Source organism: Paralichthys olivaceus, chromosome 23, assembly GCF_024713975.1.
Source record: "Paralichthys olivaceus isolate ysfri-2021 chromosome 23, ASM2471397v2, whole genome shotgun sequence".
NCBI lineage: Eukaryota > Metazoa > Chordata > Actinopteri > Pleuronectiformes > Paralichthyidae > Paralichthys > Paralichthys olivaceus.
Window position 1 is genome coordinate 11,916,915 of NC_091115.1, and position 25,304 is coordinate 11,942,218.

Here is a 25,304-nt window from a genome sequence, read left to right on the forward strand (position 1 = left end):
ATTTGGCTCTACTGCTGCCGCCTGTCCTGCTACAACCGAGCTCAAGGATAGATGGATAACACGGTCCTTCATCACGGCCATAATAGCATGTTACTGCACCCAGCTTTAGCTGCCAGGTGTGATAGAGAGGGCTATTAGGAAACACTTGATTTCCAATCTGCATATATTTGAATAAATGCTCCCTGGGCATTCAGTGCTTTTGTGTGTGTGTGCACATTCAAAGTGTTGGTGTGTTTATTTGAAGGGTTACCATTGGAAGCTGTGAAATCAATGGCCACGGTGAAGTTAATCTGGGTCCTTGGAAGACAAAAGCAGAAAGATTATTCATAAATCAGCAATGCTCACACACACACACACACACTAAACAAGCAGAAGACATGAACTGCGGAACTAATCAGGTCAAAGTGATCAATGTTAGAGAGAGCAAACAGAGTTCTTCCTGCCCTTTAGCTGTAACAGTGATGGGGAGAAAGTGAGTTACCAGGCTTTCATACCAAACAAGCTGTGCTAGCGCTGCTCAGAGGAAGGTTGGTATTAACAGAGAACACTTCTAAAGTTTCTTTAACACCTGCAGAAGTGAAAGTAGCCACCATGATGACTTTTCTACCAAAATTAAACTACATTCAGTGCATCCAATGGCATACTGGTTGGCAGTAGGTGAAGTTTTACAAACATTGTCAAACGTCAAACAACATGCAGAACTAGATCCCGGTAATTTAAAACTAATGTGATTTCGTATCTCATTTTTTATTGGCTTTAATTAAGTTGTGTGTTTCAATTATTTATGTGCTTCCAATCTTAATTTTTTTCCCACTTGCTTTAGATAGTAGTTGTCGTATTATTTGTTTGTTTTAACTTTTTTGCCCAATGGATGTACAAATACAGCTGACTGCAAAACAAATTGCTCCTAGGGAATACTAAAGATATTCTTTATCCATGATCCTTGTAAACATATTATTACAGGACTTAAATTAATAAGCAATCATCTTCAGTCATGCTAGCATCTCTGTGAGGCAGTACTTAGACTTAGAAACTAAGAACAGGACAAACAGCCCTGTTTTGACTTGGGGGTGTGAATGCATTTTTCCTGAGTGGTCAACCCTAATGCTAACCTTATAGTCATAGCAAAAAAGTAGCTAAAATCAGCTTCTATTGTTGTGTCGCATAAATGTTAATCTGGCATAATGTTCATAATAAATTCTCGCTAGTGCCTACAGAACAGGTTGAAATATTTAACTGGACAAGTGGAAGAACTCCACTTTCTAGTGGCACTACAGGAAAGTCAGGGCATCACCAAAGTCACTGGGATTCATCCCCAGGACACCAATAATAGGGTTATTAATCTATTTCAGTCTCGAACAAAGCAATTGACTGACAGTCAGGTGGCTGAAAACCCAGAAGTCACCATCATAAAGAATGTGAATATCATATCACATATTGTATTGTGTCTCTTCCCATAGAGTGTATTTTGATATCCAATTAGGGTGTAGCTAAAGGATTAGGCAGCTCTGTATGACGATAAAACCTAAAAGCCCATTATTCTTGTCACTAGAAAATCTATTTATAAACTCTAACATCCTGATTGGATTTGACTTGACTTGTTGGATGACATTAACTTTGTATTTGCATTTTCTGAGCGAAATACAAGTAATAGCGTCAGAAATATGAAAAAAGCATGACCAGACAGAGAGAGGACACAAGGCAGAGCAAAATATCAGACATCACAGCATCCAGCATGAGAAAGTGGCACGTCTCTCTATCTAAACATTTCCTATCCTGTTAACCTGCGGGAGCAGGATGTGGTTAAGCACTCTGTCGGCCTGTCATAGCTTTTTCACGCCAATCTCCACCCACTGCCCTACACACAATTACACACAAAAGCCTCCCTGTCTGTCTTATACACATCCTCTGTATTAGGTTAGTTTCAAACAGCCAGTAGCTCATCATCTTTGTCACCTCAGAGGGGCCATGTGAAGTGCCGGCCAGAGGGGACAGCACAAGCAGGAGGTAGAGAGGGAGGAAAAAAGTTCAGGAGGCATAACGGCCCCATTCAGACTTGGTATTAACATCCGTCCTGATAGATTCGATCACAAGAAGACAGCTCTAAGTACGTCTGTTCACACTTGCTATTAAAATGCCTCCTGAATGTGTCTCCTGTCATCTCACTTCCCCACTTTTTATGCAAATACGCAGGTACGTCATTGTTTATGAAGACCAATGGCGATGTTTTGCAGTCAATCTATGTTTGCAGATGTGCCTGTTGTCATGCGTTTGTTTGAAGGTGGAGAGAGAGAGAGCGGAGTCAGGAAGGGCTGGGTGAATGTGTGGTGTACATTTCTACTATGTAATAAGATTTTACCAATTGTGTGTGTGTGTTTGTGTGTGTCATGATTTATTTATATACCTCATAATCTAAACCTTCAGTAAAAATGTTTTCAAGCTCAAAATGAATGACAATAACAGTCACCATCACTGTGGGAGATTTCATCACGTATTGATGTGAATAAGTGGATGAACAAGGGGTGGTGATGACGTAAATCAATAAGATTCTGTCAGTGTCAGAGTTGAGCTAAATTACAATTCAGTGGACAAGTCTTTGCATCTTGAGCTTGATTGGTATCTTATCTTTTATTATTTAACTGTCTATCTTGTGAAATATATGATTTAATTCTGGCAGCATTTATTTGTTATGTCTGTTAAAAAAGGAGAAAATAAGAAAACAACATTGATTTGCTTCAGTCACTTCAGTGGCTATTGACCCATCAACATAATTTGACAAATATTAAAACTTATTCTTTGTTAACAAAAAAAAGTTGAGTGAATGTTTTCATGAAAAAATGATGGTAAAAGTGACAAAAGGTAAATTACAGAGATTCATAGCTTGGTTTGTGCAGTAGCCTTTCTTGGGGACAGCTGCAAGGACATGGGGAGCTGAGAGATCTGAGTGAATTCTGGTCCAGTTCTTCATGCAGGCACAGACAAGCTTCAGCATTGAAGCCTAAATTATAAATGCCTGAACAAGCCACAACAACAAGGTGAATTGGAGGACGAAAAATGACAAAAGGCAGCAGAAAGCTAAAAAGAGGGGAGAGCATCTAATGATTAATCAGGCAGTACAAAAAAAGATGACGTCAGTATTCATAAGGAAAATAATTCAGAACTGTTCACTACAATTAAAAGCGAATAGGTACAAAAGAAGGAACTGGCAGCAGCAGCTCAAGAACAAAGAGTATTGGCTGAATACTTTTCAGAAACTGAGTTACAACTGTTGACTCATGATTATTGATCGACATTAACAAACCCCTGCAGTTTGACCGTGATCATTTTGCGTCAGTCAGTGTCAGGCTTTTACAAAAAGAGCCACGTCTGATGTTTGACATCATCATTTTGAATCCTGTTGGTAAGAATATTCATAACCAGGTCAGAACACAGGACACTCACGAAAAAGGTCAACAATATGCTCTGCATTAATCAGATGAGAATTCCACTGAGACATTTGAGTGATTTTTTCCTCGTGATGGGCGTTTGATGATGTCATGCACATTGGCCTTTTAGGAAAATGCTGTAGATCAATAGGCTGCCTCATTAAAGTCTTATTTATCGATACAGTGAAACTGCTTTCACATTTTTAAACATGGTGTCAAACCCAACATGAAATAAACTGCTGTTTCTTCTGTTACTGTAAATATGAAGACATTAGAAACAAGAGAACACTCGGAGAGCACATACCACCACCAGGCCCAACTGTCTCCTTATGACCCCCATTTAAATTCACTAGATCCAGAATTTAAATTGGATCTGCAACAAGTTGCACAAATTCATAAATATCAATCCCCTTAATGTGCCTGCTTTTTTTTTTTTTTTTTAAATCAAGAACCATTAATTAGTTTCTGATAAATGAAGGAATATGTTTAAAAGTGCCCTATCATACAATGTAAATAAAGTGAAAATAAACTCCTGGATCTGCCCCTCGATTCTGATTCAAACTAAATTGAGTTGACTTCTGATCCATAAAACATCCTTCCACCAAATTTTGTAGTAATCCATTCAGCAGTTTTTGCCTAATCTTGCTTACAAACAATCAAAACCAACAAATGGGCAGGGGTGAAACCATAACCACCTTAGTGACCATAATAAAGGAAAAAGATGTGTTTACATGGTATGTTTCCTGGGCACAGACTAATATTTCTTTACATGGAGGTGGCAGGAAACAGTGTAACACACACACACACAATATGTAAAACACCTGTCCGTGTGGATACACAACTACTTTAAAAGCAAAAGAAGATCAGCAGCGAACAGGTTCAAACCTGAGAGGCAGCAAAATTCTCTGGTGGGGGTGATAAGGGATTTCCACAGGCAATGGTCTTAACCACATCACATCACTGAGTTTCAGCAGAGGGAGGAGAGACGTGAGCTTCACCTTTCTTAAGAGCAAAACCTTATTGCTCTGTGTCCTGAAGGTAGACGAAAACCTGAAGGGCCGTTACCAGCTTTATCGTGTCATGTTTTTTTAATTGGCTGAAAGTTCACCTCAACCTTTTTCTTCAGGCAGAAATACTTTTACTCACATGCTCAATAAAATCTAATTTCACCTGATCCTCACTTGGGGAAATTACATAGAGGGAAAAAAACACACTGACAAAAAACAAAGGATTCATTCATAAATTAAAAATATACATTAGCTACACTAATAAATTCCACTTTATTGGACTTAAGTGAGCATGCTATATCAGTACAGTCAGATTTAAGTCTCATTTTATTCCTTAAATCGGACTCTCTTATCTGTTCTAACCTCCGTTTGCACAGTGAAGGCTTCATCAGCATTAATTTTAATTAATTATTTGCAGCTGAATTCTTTATGTTTTTTATGTGATTACCAATGTTTGGTGTCAGTGGTAAATTCTCCCAACTTTGTTACCACTAGTCATTCATCTTTATCTTCAAATCAAAGACAATCCTGGAGATTTAAAGATCATACTTCAACCATACTTGAATGACTGATATTAGCACATATAGAACAATTTACAGTCTTAAAAAGCAATCTAAACAGGCCCTGTAGCCTTAACTGTATTGTATGTTTTCATCTACAAGTGAAAATATTCTTTTAAGCCAAAAAGAAAGTGAAAATGTTCTTGACAACTCTCCTTTCCATTTATATCAAAGTGCCAGAAGGAAACGTATGCATGACTGCATCGAGTGGCCTGAAAACGGCATCAGAGATTGTGCGACGTGACCTCTCTTGATGATATGTAAACAGATGTGTCTGGTTGCACAGTGTCCATCTGGCTAGAGGAGCGGAGGAGAAAGAGGAAGAAGAAGAGGATGGGAGGGGAGAGGAGAGGAAAGATACACAGCTCACATCTGCATCGAGTCAAGTTAGTCTATACGTGGATATTGGAAAAAATAATATGCCTGTTCATTTTTAGGAATAACCCATGAGACAAAATGGCTTCGTTAAGAGATTTGTATTGTGAGTGTCTGCTCCCTCTATCTAATGACAGCCTCTCAGAAAGATTTCAATACCAGCAGAGTTCCCTACCGCTTCTATTCTGGTATCAATTCTCAATTCACAAACCAAAACATGGCGAAACAATATCTGTCACTGTGACTGACAGGTCCGCCTTGAATGGCACAGCTCAAAATGAAAGATATAGCCAACAAGTTTTTGTAATTTTTTTTTCTTTTTAGCCTCATGCTCGTGAATAGAGACCTCTTTATTGAAATCCATGAGTGGTGATGATGCTTTATTGGAGGGAGTGAAAAGAATGAGCACAGCAATGCTCTGGGATTGAGATGGAGCCTTCTTGAATCATTATCAGTCATTTATGCTAATGCTGCCGGCAGATCATGTTCCTAATTAGGTCCAAATGAACAATTAGCTGATTGGGTTGGAGCTGCGAAAAGAGCTGTCAATCAGAAGGAGAATAAGAGGGCAGCAGGGAGGAGAAGCTGTTAATAGATACAAAGACATGAGGCGAGATGACTGGCAAATCACAAAATACCTGCGTACACTGTCTGATAACAGGTAGCACTTGAACACACATCTGTGTGTGTAGTAAGAACTACCTTTTGTTTTGTCCATGTCCCAACCACAAACACAAAGAAGGCATCAACAGATAGCGATTGAGACACTTTGTCTTCACTTTTTGGGAGCTGTCATATCGTTCATATTTATATATGTATGGTCTTACCATAATGCAACTGGAGTAAGTGCAACTGGACCATTTAGGTTTTAAATGCTTGCCGGAGAGTTTCAGAGAGCTCTCAGACTGACTTGAGATTTGATGATGGGAATTCTCCATCAACAGCGACACAGCGAGTAAACATACTGTATGCCAGAACACAAGGTGAGAGGACACACATTCGTCCATCTTTCTGTATTCAGTCAAACTAACAACCTGAAAAGTCAAACATTTCTGCGTTTAACATAAACATTATCTCCATCTAATATCTTAATCTGACGTACACAAAGTGCATTCCTAATGCTCTGTGGATCAATAGCATATTGATCGGTGGTCTTAGTCAGAAACAATTTTTACAGGCTCATATATGAATAAACTGTACACAAAAAACTCCTGGGAGATATAGTCTGTCTCCTGTTTTACAAATGAAAAAACACTAAAAATAAGTGAGGAGTTGCAGTTTTGCATGGGGATACAGGTTTATTTGATTTACACTGCCTAAAATAAGATAAGATCAGATAATCCTTTATTGATCCAAGGGGAATATTTGAGCATTGCAGCAGCCAGAGTATAGAATAAATACAAGTAAAAAAGATAATGGAATAAAACTAGAATATAATAAAATAGAAATAAAAAATAGAACTATATTAGAGCAATTAGACACAGTAATAACATACTGAAATATAAATCAGTGCAAATGCAATTTACAATATATTGTATACCTTCTTGTGATAACGGCTCATTTTACAGGCACTTTTTTGCAGTTGTTTTGAGTATGATGTATGATCCTGTGTTGACAGTGAATTCATTGCTTAGGCAATACACATGCTTAGAGTGTACCACAAACATATCTGCACTGAATTTGAAGGGTTTATTAAGCAATTCATTGAGTCATCTGAACAATTATTCACATTTTCAACCATTTTCAACTCTTCTGTATTTAGTAAAACCTTTCCATGATTAAATTAAACATGTTGAGGAAAGGCTGTATGCGAGAGCAAGTCTCACATGAATTAATATCCTTAGTTTTTTTGCGAGCCCCTGGTACAATATCTGGAGGATGTCCGAATTAGCACATGAGAATACAGCATGAATGTGTCTGACCCACAATATCTCCTGCTGTCTTGTTCATATGTGACTGGCAAATTTAGGGAAATGTCCAGACCCAACAGGAGAGTTACTCCTTTGAAAAAAAAATCCAATTGGAAATGGATAATATAAGAACAAACTTCAATGCCCAAGATTTAAATGAAGATTTTTCTCCCTTCAAATCAAGCAAAAACTAAACAACGGTGTTTATCCTCTTTAAAAGCCAGCAGACTTTCCGTAACACCTACTGAACACAGCACAGCTACAAGGGTAGCAGGAAGAGAGCATTACAAAGATGAAAATTTAGATTTTTTCTTTCTCAAAGTTGCCCTTGCACACAAACACATACACAAACATGCATACACACATACCCTTTCTCTCCCTTGACAGTCTCCCCCTCTGTGAGTCTAATGAAGGCAGAGTGTGTAGGCGAGCATTCACGTCATGCCTGGTTGCACACGGTCAACCCTCCTGAGCACAATACGTACACAAGCAGATACACACATGCGAGCACACAGGATGAACACAATACAAGATCACAACCAAGGGCACATGTACGTACACACACACACACACACACACACACACACACATACACACACACACACACATACACACACACACACACACACACACACACACTTCAAAGCCTGACCCCTGTGTACTTGACTTGAGGTCAAACTCTCTCACCTTATGTCTCTCACATGCAGATTTACACTTTTCTGTCTGATCCACTTGCACCGAGGGATCACTATCTTTGGCATATTGCAGACACCGAGTAATGATGGGGCTACTATCGAGACTGGCACACTGAGCATGTCACTTCTCATTGAAGGACTACAACCCCCATCTCTCAACGCAGGTTCAATGAATGAGTGGTCATTGACTTACCCTCCTTTGATGTAGTCCAGGAAAGTGACTTCAATGTCCACCAGGAATGACAGCAGTGTCACCTGTGGGTGACAGGGCAACACATTCAAATCTTCAAATTCAGCTTATTATTCAATGAAAAATTCAATTACATTAAGTATCAGTCACTTTTGTTAAAATGAGGAATGTGGAGAATCCTGTTAATTTATGATATAGATTAAGTTAACCCAATTAACCCTAAGGAAATACTTAATGTTTTGGTTACTATAGCACCACATTATCATAAGTATCAGGACTTTGAAAAGTGCAAGAAACTTTGTCTATTCAAAGAAAGAACCACATGAACTTGAGGGAATTAGTGGAGGAAGAAATCAAGTGGTCAACTGTAAGGCTGTCATTGGTTACGTCTGTGTGATATTTAAAGAGGTTTCATAGTTTATTTTCATATTATGAGTTTTTCTCATTAAATTATGACTGTATTTTTGTAATATTATGAGTTTCTTTCCATCCTATATTGTACTGCATTTCATATCTAGTTAATACAACTTTAGATAAAAAGGATCAGATGTGATGCCTCACCGTTCCAGAGTTCAGGTATTTTTTCTTCTTTCCTTTCTTCTTTGGATTTACCACCTTAAAAAAAGACAGGATTCTCTTTTGTCATGCCATCATCACTTCATTCGCCCATCTATTAGTTCAGTCTTTCATTTCATAAACAAAACAATAATAACTTTACATACTTTTTCTTCAGTAAAATTCCAATAACTGAAAGGGTTTCATAAACAGAAATGATATATAAGAGATTGAATACAATTTAAACAAAACCTGACCCTGTATTGCTCTGATCGTAAGTCTCTGAAATTTATAGTAAATCCAACTGTGGTAGTTGAGGTCACAGTTAAATTTGTACACTGTACCTTCCTTCGTTCTGCTCTCTCCGTCATAAATCAGTTACCACCATGAATATTCCTTGGAGTAATGCACATAAAGCCCAACATGTCCATAGGAGCAGTTAAAACCCAGGGGTGCATTGTGGCTCTAAACTGAGTGGTGTGACTTCATGAATGCAAAGAGCGAGTACATGGTCAACCTTCCTTGAATAAATGAAGATTCGTATGCATCTAAACCAGCCGTACCTAAAGAGACTTTTTTTTTCCAACCGTGGTCTCAACATCATCCCAACACCATACACAACTGCTTCATTTTAGTAGTTGTCAACTATACCATAAAAGTAGCCAACAACGATGCACAGTGTTGGCTAGTGGTTTTGATAGTGGAGTAGTCTTTGAAACCCCTATAATATGCTGTGATGTGGGGACCAGTCAGAAACAGACCTGTTTGAATCCAATACATTGGATTTGGGTTTTTAAATCTGAGCTTTATGGTCTCTTTAAACTGTGCCAAGGTTGAACCGAACGAGGAGACCTCCAGGGTAACAACATACAAATGTGTGGATTTATGCATTTCTCCTTGGTTCACATTGCAAAAGGTACACACAAGGACACATTTTCCTCTGGTGGTTGGGTGCAGCGACTGAAATGTGGTTGTAACACCAACACACATCAAGTGCCTTCAGCAATGCAAAGACATTCTCTCTTACTGTCAACTTTAAGTTGGGAAAAGCCTGGGTCAAGAAACAGGCCGGAAACCATAAATTACTTTGTGCGTGTTCACTCCTGAGTGTCTCTGTGCAACTTTGTGCACATGCACAACTGAGCGCTTAGACAAACAGCAGCCGTTTGAAATGACAGTTCCCTCTTTACTCTCTCCTCTCAGTGTGGTGCTCTGTTAATCAAGAAGTGTTGACTCTTCCTGGGAGAAGATAAGCCACCATAACAGTCGGTGTTCGATAGTGTGTATGTGTGTGTGCATGAGAGAGTAAGGGGCATAAAGAAATGTACAGTGGGATCCCTGTGTGTAAGATTTTGGTTGCCTTTAACTGAGTGTCAGTAACTTCAGAAGCACATTGGTGCCACAGCAGAACAAGAAAAATGGATCAGTATCGCATTATAATCTGAAAATGGCTACTATTTCAAAGGGTCAGTCATCTGAAACAAACAAACGTATTCTCCAATTTAGACCTGCCGATTTTTGATTTGCTTCTTCACTGAGATGTTACCGACCAACACAATGAAGGTGAATGAAATTTTGTTTGTAGGCTGAAAACATTTTTTAACAAGTCCATAGCAACTTGCCCTGAGACAACATGACCTAAAATACACCCACACTGAGTTTGGGATTTCTGGAATCCAGTGAGGCCCGACCCAAATGTTTCCAGCAGCGGATGCAAAAATTACTCGGATACGGGTGGGAGCAGGAATCTGCATCATCATAGCAGGATGAAATTTCATACATGCAAATATGAGAGGCTGTTGGTAGAAGAAGAATGTGTGGGATAATAAAATACACTATCATGGATTGTGCAGGATGAAAGTTGATCCTTTCTTGATCCTGTCCATTGTGAGTGGACTCTTCTAAGTTTCTTGTCCACTTTGCATCCTCTCTCTGCTCGTCTTTTAATGATTAATGTAGTTAGAGGCTAGTAGGGTTAGGTTAGGCTAGGTAGTTAGAAGATGTCAATAACATGACACTTTGAATTAATACAATTAATACAGTAACACATTACCACATGTGAGCTCACACACACATACCTCATAGACATTGAACTGGCTTTGCCCTCTGGACAGTTCTCTGTAGCTGGTGCTGAACTCTCCGATAAAGTCATGACTACAGACAGGGAGACAGAACAAATAGGAATATATCAACAAATAATATGTATTCCATAATATATTCCATTATTAATTTAAGTAGAGCAAAATGTAGTGGCAATCCCAATGTGTGAGGCACACAGGGAAAATGTTGACATTTTGTCTAATAACAAGGTCCCATGTAAGTATTACATCACTGTGAGTAAAAAAGTGAGCAGACATTTAAGGTAAATGATTACAAAAAAATGATGTACATCCACAACAGCAAGTTAAATATGTTTACGTGTCTTTGTCCCATTGTAGAACAGTGCACAGAATGTCATGGTGCTCCCTCCATCAGTATAAAGAGTATAAAGAATCAAGAAATGACTCCCTGTTAAACTACAGCTCGACAAATGTCACTCCTCTTTCTTTGTGCTGCTGTCAGCAGCCAGAACCCAGACTCTTCATTAAGCAGTCAATCTGTGACAATCCTGCACCCAACTTCCTTACCTTCTGAAAACATACAGCAGACTAGTGGTACTTATGTAAGACTTGGGTTAGATCAGGCCTTGTGCACACTGCACAGTAACGGATTCTTAGATGTTCAACTTAAAACAAAAGTAGGAGAACAAAGACATAATGACAGATATAGCTGATTTTTATTATTTTTATCACAAGAAAAAAACAAAAATTGAGCAATTCCAGGGATCTCAAAGAAAATTGCATGATGAAATGCAACTTCAGAGCAAAACAAATGTTAGAAATCAGCTGCACTTGTCTGTGCTATTTATATTTTTCCTATATATTTAGCAAGCTGGAGGTGAGTTGCAAATAAAGTTTATTGTTCGTCTCAAATGGGGCTACTGCTACAAGCTAACATATTATTATATTGTATTTGAACAGATGGAGGGGAGAGTGAAACCTGTGATCGCAAGAAATTTTGTCATTTTCATGCTTTCTCTGATCTTCCACTGCCATAGTGATGTTGGCCCATATTAATAAGACTATGCTCTGCCCTCCTGCTGGTGATTGGAAATCAAGGACCTTCTGAATCAGTTGGTAACGTTAAGATTAAGTCACATCAAAGGCTAATTTAGACCAGACTTGAATCAGGAAAGCTTCGCCGACTATGGAAAAGGCCAGTGTCAGTTTTAATTTCTAAACTGAAATGATAAAATCAAATTTTAATTTCAAATCAGATAAAAAGTTAAAAGTTAAAGTTTTGACTTTGTATGGCAAAAGTTTGACTTTTTCCTATTTTTTACCATGACTTATTTTTCTTCTGTTTTCTTAACTTTTCTGACAGAATCAGGGGTCCACAGCCTACTTGTGTTATTTTTGGAGAAACTAAGTGGGCAGTCACAAACACACAACCTTTTTTGTTGTACAGATTATGTGTTAAATATTGAGAGGAATTACCTGCCATCTCTGTCCCAGTCATACACCTCAACCTTTATGGTTCTGTTGGGAAGAGGAAAAAATAAGGAATAAAAAAAACATTTCCAATAAAAGAAAAACAAACTTGCTATTTTCATCTCCAGAATAACAACACAAATAACAATATGTTAGAAAGCTACAATCCATGCTTTATTCATTATAAATTACACATTTATGGTGTTTCATTTTTATTCTCATTGTTGTTGTGGAGTGGTTAGGATAAGAGGATCCATTCTGCGGCTTATCTTCAGCACACTGTCTGCTTTTTATTTAAACACTGTATTTGCGTCCAATGTTGTGCTCCCCCTAATCTCCAAGTGCATCTATCTCAGCCTCCCATTATAGTTTACAAGGAAATGGGAAAAGAAATGGAATAGACAGATGCGCTACAATTTCAACTATATCTATCAATATCTTCGATAGGAGGGCCCTTTCTCTCCGACAATAGCAGGAGAGCGTTACACGGAGGAGGGGAGTGAGGCAAATCATAAAAGAAGAGAGACCGAATATGAGTGGGGATAGCAATAGGCCCTCTACTTGAGAACATGAAGGCGATGAGCAGACGGGTGAAGATAAGATGGTGCAGAAAGACTTGAAACTGACAGAAAATAAATTAAAGACAGTAAGAGTGACAAAAATATGCAGCGCTCTTCCTCTCTCAGGTTTGTCTTCTGCACAGTAGGAAGCAGAGAAACATCAATTTTGTAGTCTCAATTATTACTGTGCAAAAGTCTGCAACAGTGGCATATACAATTTGTATGACTTTTTTCTGAACTTACTGTAATCGCTTTACAACTTGATGGGCTTTCTAAAACAAGCCGTACTAATTTAAACCACAAACATAACTCCACTTTTCCATCCTACTCAGCTTTCAATATGAGAAAGTGGAAATATGAGATGTAATTAATGGGCTTCAGAGCTGCTCAGAAAGTAGGATACACATTAGAGGAAAGCAGGCAATAGGGGCAAGGAGTGGGAAGTGGCTGGCTGATAGTGATAGGCACTCTGGAGATGAGTGTGTTTCCTGGTTGGTGTTACACTTTCTCCTCAAGAGGAACCAGTGTGTGCAGAGCTTTCCAAATAAATGCATGTGTGTATGTGTGTGTGTTTATGGGCGTGGATCTTATTATGTCTGTGTTGTGCCACAATCTCAGTAGCCACTCTGGGCTTTGATGATGTGACAGGGAATTGACGATTTCGTTTGTTAATCTTATGGCTTCACGGTGTGTGTGTGTGTGTGTGTGTGTGTGTGTGAGTGAGTAGACGCAGGCCTATCAGAGCACCTGTAAGCAGAAACACACAGCGCTCTATTGTTTGCCAGCATGGGCTCATCCTTATCTCGTTTCTCAGGCTGCACAGAGGCAGATGCGGTCGGTGTGTGTGTGTGTGTGTGTGTGTGTGTATGTGTGTCTTAGTGTGCTAGCGTTTGTGTGTGTGTGTGCGTGTGTGTTTGATCCACTGTGGGCTTCCTCAGTCTCTTGTTGATAAGACATAGTGTGACTCAACGTAACATCCCCTAATAAGCTTACTGGACTGAACTTCAGATCGATGCTCCTGTCTGCTAGCTAAACTAAACCCCAGTGTCTGTGTCTTTGTGTCTTTTCCACTACATGACCACTATCGACACGTGGAGGGATTGATGCCAACAAACGACTGACACACTTTTAGACTGAATGTAAAGACAGAAGACATGAAAGCTCCCCAAAAGTGTCCCAATAGCCAATATAGGTCTTAGACCTCCATGTTAGTGGATGCGACATGGATCAAATTAAAAGTCGGAGTACATAATTCTTCTCAAATATGGTTTCTGTCATTCTAGGTAGTTCATATCACACTGATGTTTGTGTAAATTTTTCTAGTAAGTTTGTGTTTAATTAATTATTTAATGCTACAAAAACTGGGCAAAACATCATGATGTGCATGTGTGGGTGGTGCTTCACTATTTAAGCCCAATCCCCCAACGCTACTGCACAGACCCTGGCTCCAAATGCACAAGTTGGCAGTGTTCATATACAGAATAGTTTGGCTTGATTTCTAGATAATCGGAGGAAAAGATTCCTCATCCATCTTTATGTACAGTTTATGGTTTAGATCATTGAAAAAACAAATGGGACAGTGAATAAATAAATAAATGATGCTATTTTGCACAAAATTATCTGAAAGATGACAAATCATCTGATAGATGACATGTTGACAAGACAGTAACTGATTTTGGTTGTCATGAATTAGTTACAACCCCCTAACAAGTTCCTCCAAATGTATTAGTATGTTTAGGACATGTACTATAACTTTAGTGCAATTTGCGATAGTCAAAAAGGAGACAATAGATGCATTCAGTTGTATTGCTTCATATGATGTTGCTAATTGTAAGTGCAACATGCTGTTCTTTTGCCCTTTGTTGGCCACGTGACTCACACTTTTCAGATGGAAAGACCCTCTCACCCCTTATGTATTATCACTTGATCAAAGAGATTACACAACAACATAGCTAGAGAAGATGAGAGGATCTATACAAGGGTCTATTCTGAGAATCTATGCAGCCTCAACAAAAAAGGAAGCAGATAATATAATATGATATATTACTTCTGACTTGCTATGTGATTGTCTGTCAGTTTGCTTTTTTTTCTTTGTGTTACTGTGGGTAAGATAAAAGTGGGAGAATGTCAAATTTATTTCCAAACAATATATCTACAATCATTATACAATGGTAAAAATTAATATAAATGACTATGAATATGTTGTGTGCTGTTTTCTTTAATACTGAAGAAAATATCTTTAATCTTATTTCCTCAGATAAATATTTTTCGTATAAATTGAAAAGTACATGTATTTTTAAGCTTTAACACCTTACTTGTTTGGTTCGGACCTTTAGCCATTCCGTTGTGTGATCTAATCTGTGCGTCAGTGTGATCCTCTTTATATACAGTCTATGGTGTGATCTCAAATAACAGCTGTGAAAGGTGCCTCAGACCACGGTCCAGACCAGCGGACCAAAACGTGGTCTAATAAAAAAGGGTGGTCTCAATTTGGATCAAACTGAACAATGGTTCTGTTTGTTTGCAGTGTGAACATTTTTTTTTGATAGTTTAGACTTTCAGACCAATAGCAGAAAAATGAGGTAACATTAAATAAGAAAAGAAAGAACCAGAGGCAGCTTGTTGGTAGCAATAACATAATGATACTACAGGGCCAAATAAATTAACAAAATGAACCGGCTCATTCTTTTTATCCATTTAAACAGAGAGACTGCAACCTGCAGAATTTGCTGATGTGAGACACACACCGATCTACAAACCAATCAATGTCAAGTATAGATAGACAAAGCCCAGGTGTTGATGACTGGACGCATGTCGTCCAAAAATCATTTCTGCATTACTCTGTATGTAGTATACATATAATAATGTTTAGTGTGTTTTTCAATAGATGCAAGCCACAACTGTGAGATGTTGTGTGTGCAGAAGCCTGAAGAGGCCATTAGACACAGAAGAACATCCATCATATCCCTGGAGTTGCCCATCTTACCTAGAATGACATCTTCCGTATAAATGACACAGATGGTTGTGTGGGTTGTTGAATTTTATTTTTCACATTCATAATATCTAGTGAAATCTAAAATAGAAATCAGGCTTACCTGTCATAATCACCATTGCAAAGAGCCCGAACAGGGATTTTAAAGGCCTGCCACACAGGGTTCAACGTGTTCTTCACCACCTCAGTCTTATGGCAGATAGTAAACCTATAGGGAGAAACAAAGGGAGCAAAAGAAGAGGAGACAAGTGAGAGGAAGGGAAAAAGAGAGGGAGAAGTATGTACTTGAAAATGTATGAGTGGGGAATCACTGAAAGTCAAGCTGTAGGTCTGTGGACACTACAGGGTGGCCCTGACACAGACACACACACATACAGCAACTAGGTAATGTCATTAGTCCCTTGGCTCATAGGTGGACTTGGTATCTTCCTCCCTAAGGGCCACAAAGTCTTATCTTACTTGTCACACACTACAGGATAGAAAAGAGTGCCCACAGAGCTAGATCGAATGCTCACACACTTGTTCAATGTCTCCTGCTTCCACACACTCACACACACATCTGTGCTCAAACCTCTCCACATGTATTTCCCTCACATGCTTTAACAGGCAGCCCGGCTTTTGTTCGGAGGCAAATCAATGAAAGCAATTTCCTTTGGATGCAGGGAAAGATTAAACCAAACATGAAAGGGGAGACGGAAAGAAGGGAAATGGGTGTGAGGAGGACTCACGTGCCATCCTCGTTGCTCCGGTAGAAGACCAGGAAAGGGTCAGATTTTCCAAAGAAATCCTTTTTGTCCAACTTGTTCCCACAGAACTGCATCATCACAGATTCCTGATGAGCAGAGACAGAAAAGGACAGAGAGGAAGCAGAATAAGACAGAACAGGGCTGGTAAAATGTCAATAAATAAGTAGAAAAATCAAGTTTTGCAATTGATTGGGAGTGTAAGGATAGGGGAAATAAAAATCTTTATCTCTTAATACACAAACCTGAAGGTTAAGAATATAACAAAAGTTCCCTGAGGGGGGTAAACAAAGTAAAAGACTTAGATTAGGGACTCATCAATGTTTTACGTGTTTTCATTAGGAGTAGAGCTTCCATTTTTATGTTTCTCAGTTGACTGTCACACAGCAATTTGGGCCAGTAAATCACATGACACCATCAAAAAGTACCATCAATAATAAGTAAAAACAGCTGCTTTTAACAGTTTAGCATTAGCATTTTAATTGTTCAAAAATTATTGGAAGGTTTTTGTGTTTCCCTCTTGGTTTGAATGAAATATTAAAACTTTCAAGTAAAGGTCAAACGGGCCATAAACACTTTCGACGTAATTTATGTCTTGGACCCTATGGTACATCTGTCCTGCTCACTTCTACATAGAAAAGACAGAGAGACACAGAAGTATGTATCCATCCTCACCCTGCAGTTGTTCAGCTCCTCTGCTTTCACAATAATGGTCCCACATTTCTTCCCAGGGATCCCTCTGCAGGCGACATAGCACAGCTAAAGGTTAAGAGGTCACAGTCACGTGATGCATAGTATACATGGCAGGACCGCAGTGTTCATGTGTATGTTCACTCCTACATCTCTGCTCTTCTCTGCACTTAAGGTCAAAGAGTTGAGGATATGGTGTAATTGGATGAAATCTCACATTTCCTTCCTGGAATCACTATCTTGACATAAAAAACAGTGTGCACTCTTGAAGAGGAGTCGATGTGAACATCGTGTACAGTGTGACACTGGACCTATAGTTCTTAGATGATGTTCAGTGATCTTCTCACAGCAGGATGTGACCCTGCATGTGTTCAATATGAAAATGTATCTGAAACTGGCGATGTTCTTGTGTCTCACGTTGTACAGTGAATGGGAGGTGGACTGTAGGCCCGGATATCCACTGTTTACAGTGGAAGCCCCAAATTGTTGGCCATTGCCCCCAGAGGCTAATACGTCACAAGATGATAGTCGATGGTCTTCGAGTTGGTGGTGACATAAGCTTTGACTTGATAATAATATTTCCATCAGACTTGACTCATTAGTAAAGATAAAAAATCAGGCACAGTGTAAATACTGCAGTGCACCCGCCAACTAATGTGGGATTGTCATATTTGTCTCCTTTGAGTTTCATGACATTTATCTGCTGTGACTATACCCCTATCTAGCTTATCTATATAGGGCAAGTTCTAGCTGTTGTCTAAACTGGATCTAGGTCTTGTCAGTGTGAATGACCTGCAGACAGCATATGTTGGTGAAATGTCTATCCCTTTAAAGCAGAGAACCCAGAGAGCCTTAAATATGAAAGCACATTGTGAAGTAAGAACCAATGGAAAATGTTGGATTCATGAGCAAAACTCTTTTCAGACTCAGGTCAAGAAAACAGCCAATGGAAAGTTTTATGACTTCGCACTAACTCAGTACTTTCCACGACACAAAAGAAACACTGTTGAGAGAGGGGTGTTTATGTTTGTATATTTGGAAAAGTGTGTCCATTTTTCTGTTTGCGTATGAGTGGGCCATTGTGTTGCTGGTGTTTTTATGGGGGACTGTTGCAGCTGAGGTAAAAGTGTAGAATATGTAGACGACGCATGTGTGTTTGTGTGTAAGCACTTCTCAGAATAAACATTTTGATCATAAAAGTCATGGTATTTCCAGCAACTCTTCCTCCAGTGAACACACACACACAAACACCTGATTAACTTCATCAGGTGAAAATACAAACACTTTTAGTGCATTATGAAGTCAAACAGTTCTGACATTCAGCCTCATCTTTTCCTTAACCAGCCCAACTCACACATTTTAGCTGCAAACACACAGGCATAAAGTCTGTAATCTTCTATCTTTTCTTTTTTTTTTACTGGTAATCAAATGCATTCATTATTACTACTCCCATTCAATCTCATCTACTTTATTGCCATTTTTATTATTGTGAAAATTGAGTAAATTTAACCTGTTATCTAAATGGTCTCTATTTATATAGCACTTTTCTAGTCTTGATCACCACTCTGCTTGACAGTTTTACCATTGACCGATTCATACAGACATTCATAAAGTGCATCTATGTGCAGCACCTTCTCTATAACACATCAATCACACATTAGCAGCACACACAGAGTTTATGCCTGAGAAGGGCTTGTGAGTGACTGCTTTCTTATTATACACAATAATTGAAACCATAGTTAAAGATATAGATTAAAGCACCTTTAAATACTTTAAAACTGGTATTAATCTAGTGCTTGGATTATTGTATGTGCTTGTTTTGCATACAAAAGAAAGGTTTAGTACAATTACAGAATCATAAAATATATTAGCAATGAAATGCACAGAGAAATATCATTAAAAATTTAATTTAAGTTTTTAAATGTTTGTTTCCCCCTGCTGTGATATTTTTTCTAACATGAACAATATATTCTACATATGAAAAAAGTAATATACCTCCTCCAATTATAATGCTCAGACCAGAATAAGTAGTTTAAAGAAGCTGCCCCTCGTGTAGGAGGAAGAGCAGGATGACATAATTTGACTTTAACTTTTGAAAGGTCTTGCAATCTGACAAAAAGGCCTGTCGTCTGATGAGCTCCACTCCGAGAAACCACCTGGCAGAAATCGACTCAGGCAGTCATTAAGACAGCCCAGAATTGGGGTCAAGGACCTCTGTGTGAATGTAATTCAAGTCTCCTTTTTACTCCAGCATGAGGAAGTGGGGGGGAAAAGTGCTTTTGAAATGGCAGATTTATCAAAATGAAATAGATCCCTGAATTGATGTCTTGCATTGAGGAGCTGAGAGAGAGCCTTTTTCTTCCTTTTTCTCTCTCGTACTATTTCTTCCTTTTATTCCTACATAGCAGTTGCAGACTGGGTCAATTGATTTGTATGCATTAGATGAGTAAAAGATATGGAGAGGAAGACTGATTGAGACTAATTAAGAGTAGACTGTGACAAAGAGCTAGAAGGGACGGTCAAAAGCGAGACAGACCTTATTCACCAGCCTAAAACACAGATATAAGGTATGTCTCCCACTTCAGAGATCCATTGTTACCACTTTGTTCTGGTGACTTGACAGGCAAAAAATAGTCTCTTTGATTCCTTGTGTACTATGCACGGGTATAAGTGCAGTGTTTCAGAATAAAACCTCACCACTGTTATATACAATCAGTCGGATAAACTCTGTTTAACCCACCAACACAATGCCCATAAGATATCACTGATCTCAGGAGCAATTACAGAAATCCCTTTGCAGATAGCATTTGCGTTACCGTAGATGGTTAGAGAGGGGCAGAGCAAAAGTATCAATAAGGCCATACTGATACGCTTAAGCAAAGACATATTATTGACACCAGCAATAATGGCATTCTATATAATGTATCAAAGGTCCCCACTATTAATAATAGTAATAATAATCAAAGCAATTCCAATAGGGTCCTTGCAGTGTCAGTGCTCAGACCCTAATCTCTTAAATCAGGGTTTCTGCAAGTTTAAGTCGACAAGACTTTTTAAGACAATAAAAAATGACATTTAAGACCTATGTGAAGTTGGACAGAAATGAAGGAATATCAGACTCCCAAAAGTTCTTACACTTCTCAATAACTGAATTTAAGGTAAAGAAGCCTAGTAGTAAATAATCCTCCATATCTCACAAACTGCAGGCACAGAAAGTAGGTGTCCATAATCTTTCCCACAGCAAAGCGGAATATATGAGATGAATTCTTATCAGGGAGTTTGAAGACTCAGTTATTAATTACATGTTGGTCTTATTTATAGTTTTATAACAGTGTGCTAATATTTGTATAATTGAGAAGGGGCTAAAACACAGACACAGACATTACAAACAATGTTTGCAGTCAAAACATTTCTCAAATTCAAATTTCAAAGCATGACATAGGTGTTGAATAAATATTAGCATCGTTAAGACCTACCTAAAGGTATGTAAGACCTAGAACATAATATTTCAACAAAAGTAAGACTCTTTGAAGGTGGTATGGTGATGTAATGGTGAGCATGTCACCTCACAGCAGGAAGGTTACTGGTTAGAATGCCGGTTCTTTCTGTGTTGAGTTTGCATATTACATGTCCATATTTTCGAGGGTTTTCTCTAGGTACGCAGACTTCCTCCCACAGTCAAAACACAGGAACATTGGTTAGGTTCAATTTGATTGGTTGTTTGTCTCTGTCGCTCTGTTTTATTCTGGCGACCTGTCCAGGGTGTACCAGCTCTCGCTGTGACCCTAAAAGGATAAGTAGTTGATAATAGATGGAAGACTAGGCCTAAAATTTTGATTTCTAAATTCTAGACTTTAATATGCCACAGAAACCCTTTAAAAAAGGAGCTGAACCTGTTCTGCTGCACTGTGTGTGATGTTGTGTGTACAATCTAAACAGGCATGCCCTGCACTAGTAACATCCTCTCATAAATTATCTAATCATCCAGGCGGAAGTACAGACGTGAATGAACAGAATTAAATAAACATCCTCTCCTGGTAACACTAATGACACCCAGAGATTCTTTGGCACCACAGAAACACCCATAGGATCCCCAAACGAAAATCAGAGCATAGTTTTGAATTATCTTGCTTGTAGTTAACTATCAAATCTGCTTCACAATCAAACCCAATCAGTGACATAAATATCTAATTATATCACAAGTCAAAGTGATGTAATCAAAGAGTTTAAGATGCCCATGGCACTGAGAAATATGGAACTGAACACAAATAAACTAGGAAAAAAAATTCAGTTACAGCTTAAGCTACACATAAATGCCCTTTTTCTTAAAAAGTTCCATTATTGGTAACTTTGTTACTTTGAAGATTCTGCTTATAAACATAAATCATGACGTTCGCATTCAAAGTTATGAATTGTTACAATCTGAACATCCAACAATACATTACATTTTTCAAATTAGCAATTTTACGAACCAACTGCAATGGTAAAAATGCTAAGTAATACTCACCAAAATAGACTGCATAACTCTGCCAAGGCCACACTTCAAATTTGATTCTGTCAAGCTACAGCAAATTGCACACACAGGGAAAATGTCTGAAAATGCCCTTTGCAATGTTTAAGAAAGTGATTAGAACATGTCCTGAATCCACACCTTTGTCGGGATCTGTGCCAAACTTTAATGGGTTCTTTTTGGCCCATGTCCCATCCCATCCCAAGTTTCGTGGAAATATGTTCATTGTAATCTTTGTGTAACCCTGCTGAACAACCAACCAGCAAACATTCAACCAACCAATTAACCAACCATCCAACAAGAAAACCATCCAACCAACTGACCAAACCACCCAACCAACTGACCAAACCACCAACCAACAGCCATTCAACCAACCAACCAACCAAGCAATCAACCAACCAACATCTATTCAACCAACCAAAGATCTTCTCAACAATTTGGTATCCAAATCAGTCTCTTTATCAAATCCAGTGGTTTTCTAAACAAGGAGAAAATAGTAAAAATGCAGTTGAATAAATTACATGGAACATTGAAATGACTGATTCTTCCATGAGGATTACAAGACTCACTGCCAACAAAATAAAAACAGCTAATTGTCTTGGAGATTAATTTCCCATGTTCCATCATTGAGTTGGGCTGTGTGTCTACACTCCAAATTACAACCAAAGGAGCAACTTGCAACTTTTTAAAAGCACAATGACAACTTTATAAAACTCGCTCTGAACATCTCTCTCCTCGTTTCTCACTGTTTTAGTCTCAATCATGTCAGCTCACAGCAACAATACGTACAGAGAAATTTTAAAGACGCGCACACTTACACTTACAGACACACACAGAGGTGCCCAGAATCTGTGTCACTATGACAACTCCGCCATGTCCCTGCAGCAAGATATCGAATGGGATTCCTCTGCTCATTATTTCCTCAAATGCTTGCTCAATCTTCTCTGTCTTTTCAGAGAGGTCATGATGCTGGCTGAGATCTCTGCCCTGAAATCATACGTGGGTGGCAACAGTCAGGATGAATAATGTATATCACACAGTTTTACCTACATATGCATGCATACATTCATACATACAGAATATGTGATAACGACAACAAAGATCAGCTCAAAGATCAACTGAAAATGAATGAGAAAAAAAATGTCACTAAACAATTCTTTCCAAAATGCTATTTATGGGTAACCATGCACACTTGTCTTTACACCCTGAAGAAGACAAATTACAACACATGGCAACATGTTGTTTGATTTGATTTGATGTTGTTGTTTGCATATCATGCTGTTCTACTCCACCCTTATTCATCTGATCCCTCTCTCAGGTCCAGGAACTTAAATTAAAGCCCAACCTTTACAATATAATATAATTGACACGATATGAGCCTCTCACAGACATAATAATATTGATGTTTGTCAATATAAACCGATATGGACACTTTTATTTTATGGAATTGACATTTCATGAAAGATGTGCATGTATGTTTTCAATTTATGATGAAAAAATTGTTTATTTTCGTCATTCAAGTTCTATATTTGGTTTTATTTTTTTATGGTTATTTGTAATTCAGTTTGTGGTTAAACTGTAAAATATCAAACCCCAATTACATTTTATTTTATAACGACATCAGATGAATTTCAATTTTGGAAATATATATATATATATATAAATGTTGACCAATATATCGGTATCAGAAATTTTGTTGGGACTGGTATCTGTCCCCAAAAATCACTTTGTGATTGGGCTCTAACTTAAATCTCTTTCTTATTAATTTCTCTATCCCAGCCATATCCCAGCCACCCAAGACATGTGATTCTTGAGCTTTTGAGGCTATAGCACCAGATATAGCACAAGATGGGGAATGTTTTGACCAACAGGTTCCTGATTCTGTGAAATTATTCAAAACACAGTTCAAGACATACCTGTTGAACCAACTGATTTATGTGTACCATGTCTGACTCTTATGGACTTTACTTGATAGGAGTGTGTGTGTGTGAGTTTTCTGTTTTGCATTTTGTATGAGCTTATGTAATTATGTTTTTCACTTTTGAAAAACATAATTGGGCCATTGACTGTTATTTATTATTGTATTATTATTATTATTTACTGTTATTTTTCTTTTTAGCATTCTTAAATGATTTTAATGTGTGTTTTGAATAAAAACAGGAGCTTTTGAAAATGCTTGGATCTGAAATGCAATGCATCCTCACCCTTCAAGTAAATAGCTTTTCTCATCTTCGCCCATTCATGACATAGAAAAGCACTTTGAAGTTGAGAAGTGCTTCAGGAATTTCTCAAGCTGTCTCTTCCCGCATGCACATGTGTGTGTGTCTGTGTGTGCGTGTGTGTTTGTATGTGTGGGAGAGAGAGAGCGCGAAAAAAACTGTGAATCCTCTAATCAAGACATGGACTTGCAATCAACGTCTAGCAAGAGACGGGTAATTAAGTCTGGGCCACTTCTGGGCAGCAACATGCCTGCTGACACACACACGCACACAAACACACACCGTACATTCATAATTGTCATTATAATCCCAATGAAGGAAGGAAATGTGAATAAGATATCAATTATCATTCTAAAACCATAAGAGTCTCTCTATTCCTGGTCATGCCCTGAGACACATCACACACCTACACAGTACACAATAAGTAAATAGTACATAATTTATGATAAAATATAGCATTGACACCAAATCCTTTTTGCACCAGAGGCAGATTGAGATGTTTTGACCATTTCAAAATTAGGCTTGCATTCACATCAGTCAGCCTGTGTGTGTGTGTCTGGAGAGAGGGAACATGAAAGGAGGAAAATAGTACAAAGACAGAAAGATAGCAAGAGAGAGGAATAAACCCTCCCCTTGTTACAAACTGCCTTAAATATTCAAGAGACTTAAAAAGTGAATGCTAGCGGCAGCATTAAAGGTAAAGGTGTTATCAGTAATAAAATGCAAATTCAAAAACATAACAAAACATTTCAGGTGGTTTTTGATGAACCACAGTGCTCTCATGCTAATTTTACTAACCAGTGAGTCAGGCTCCCACCTTCATGCAGTTTTGAAGTTAAAAGTCTGAAAGAGTCCTCAAGGGATTTATTAGCTACAAACTACAGCACACTGAACTCCTTTTGAACTTTTAATTAATTAAGGTTTCAAATCCTTATTATCTTGACTGAATGTTATAAAACAACAGCAATAATGTTAAGTCCAAATTAAAACTTTGGGAACATGTGACAGAGGCAAATATAATACATAAGAAAGGCACACAAATATCTGGTGAGCTATAGGAACAAATACAGGACATTTCTTCTTTAGTGTGCGCACACACGCACGCACGCACACACACACACACACACACACACACGCACGCACGCACGCATGCAGACACCTGAATGCCCACTGGAGTTTGATTGAACAGTGCAATTACCTGTAATTAGCAGTCTTTCAAATTGTTAAAGATTCCCCCTGTCGTGTCAGTCTGCAGGTGTGTGTCTGACAAAGTCACACACACAGAAACACACACCGTGACATACATACGTATACAGACACAACCTCAGCAAGACAACGACTGC

General features: G+C 38.4%; 1 protein-coding gene across 1 annotated transcript in view; it reads right to left on the reverse strand.

Annotated features, from left to right (window-relative positions):
- The window catches only part of LOC109632722 (copine-8), a 76,333-nt gene that overhangs the window by 13,071 nt on the left and 37,958 nt on the right, over positions 1-25,304 (reverse strand). Inside the window, exons 7-14 of the mRNA XM_069519799.1 lie at positions 17,218-17,281; positions 16,528-16,631; positions 15,903-16,007; positions 12,254-12,295; positions 10,796-10,871; positions 8,724-8,777; positions 8,166-8,227; positions 251-297 (exon numbers count right to left, since the gene is read on the reverse strand). Of these exons, the coding sequence (XP_069375900.1) occupies positions 251-297; positions 8,166-8,227; positions 8,724-8,777; positions 10,796-10,871; positions 12,254-12,295; positions 15,903-16,007; positions 16,528-16,631; positions 17,218-17,281 (554 nt within the window). The remainder of the gene's footprint in view (positions 1-250; positions 298-8,165; positions 8,228-8,723; positions 8,778-10,795; positions 10,872-12,253; positions 12,296-15,902; positions 16,008-16,527; positions 16,632-17,217; positions 17,282-25,304) is intronic.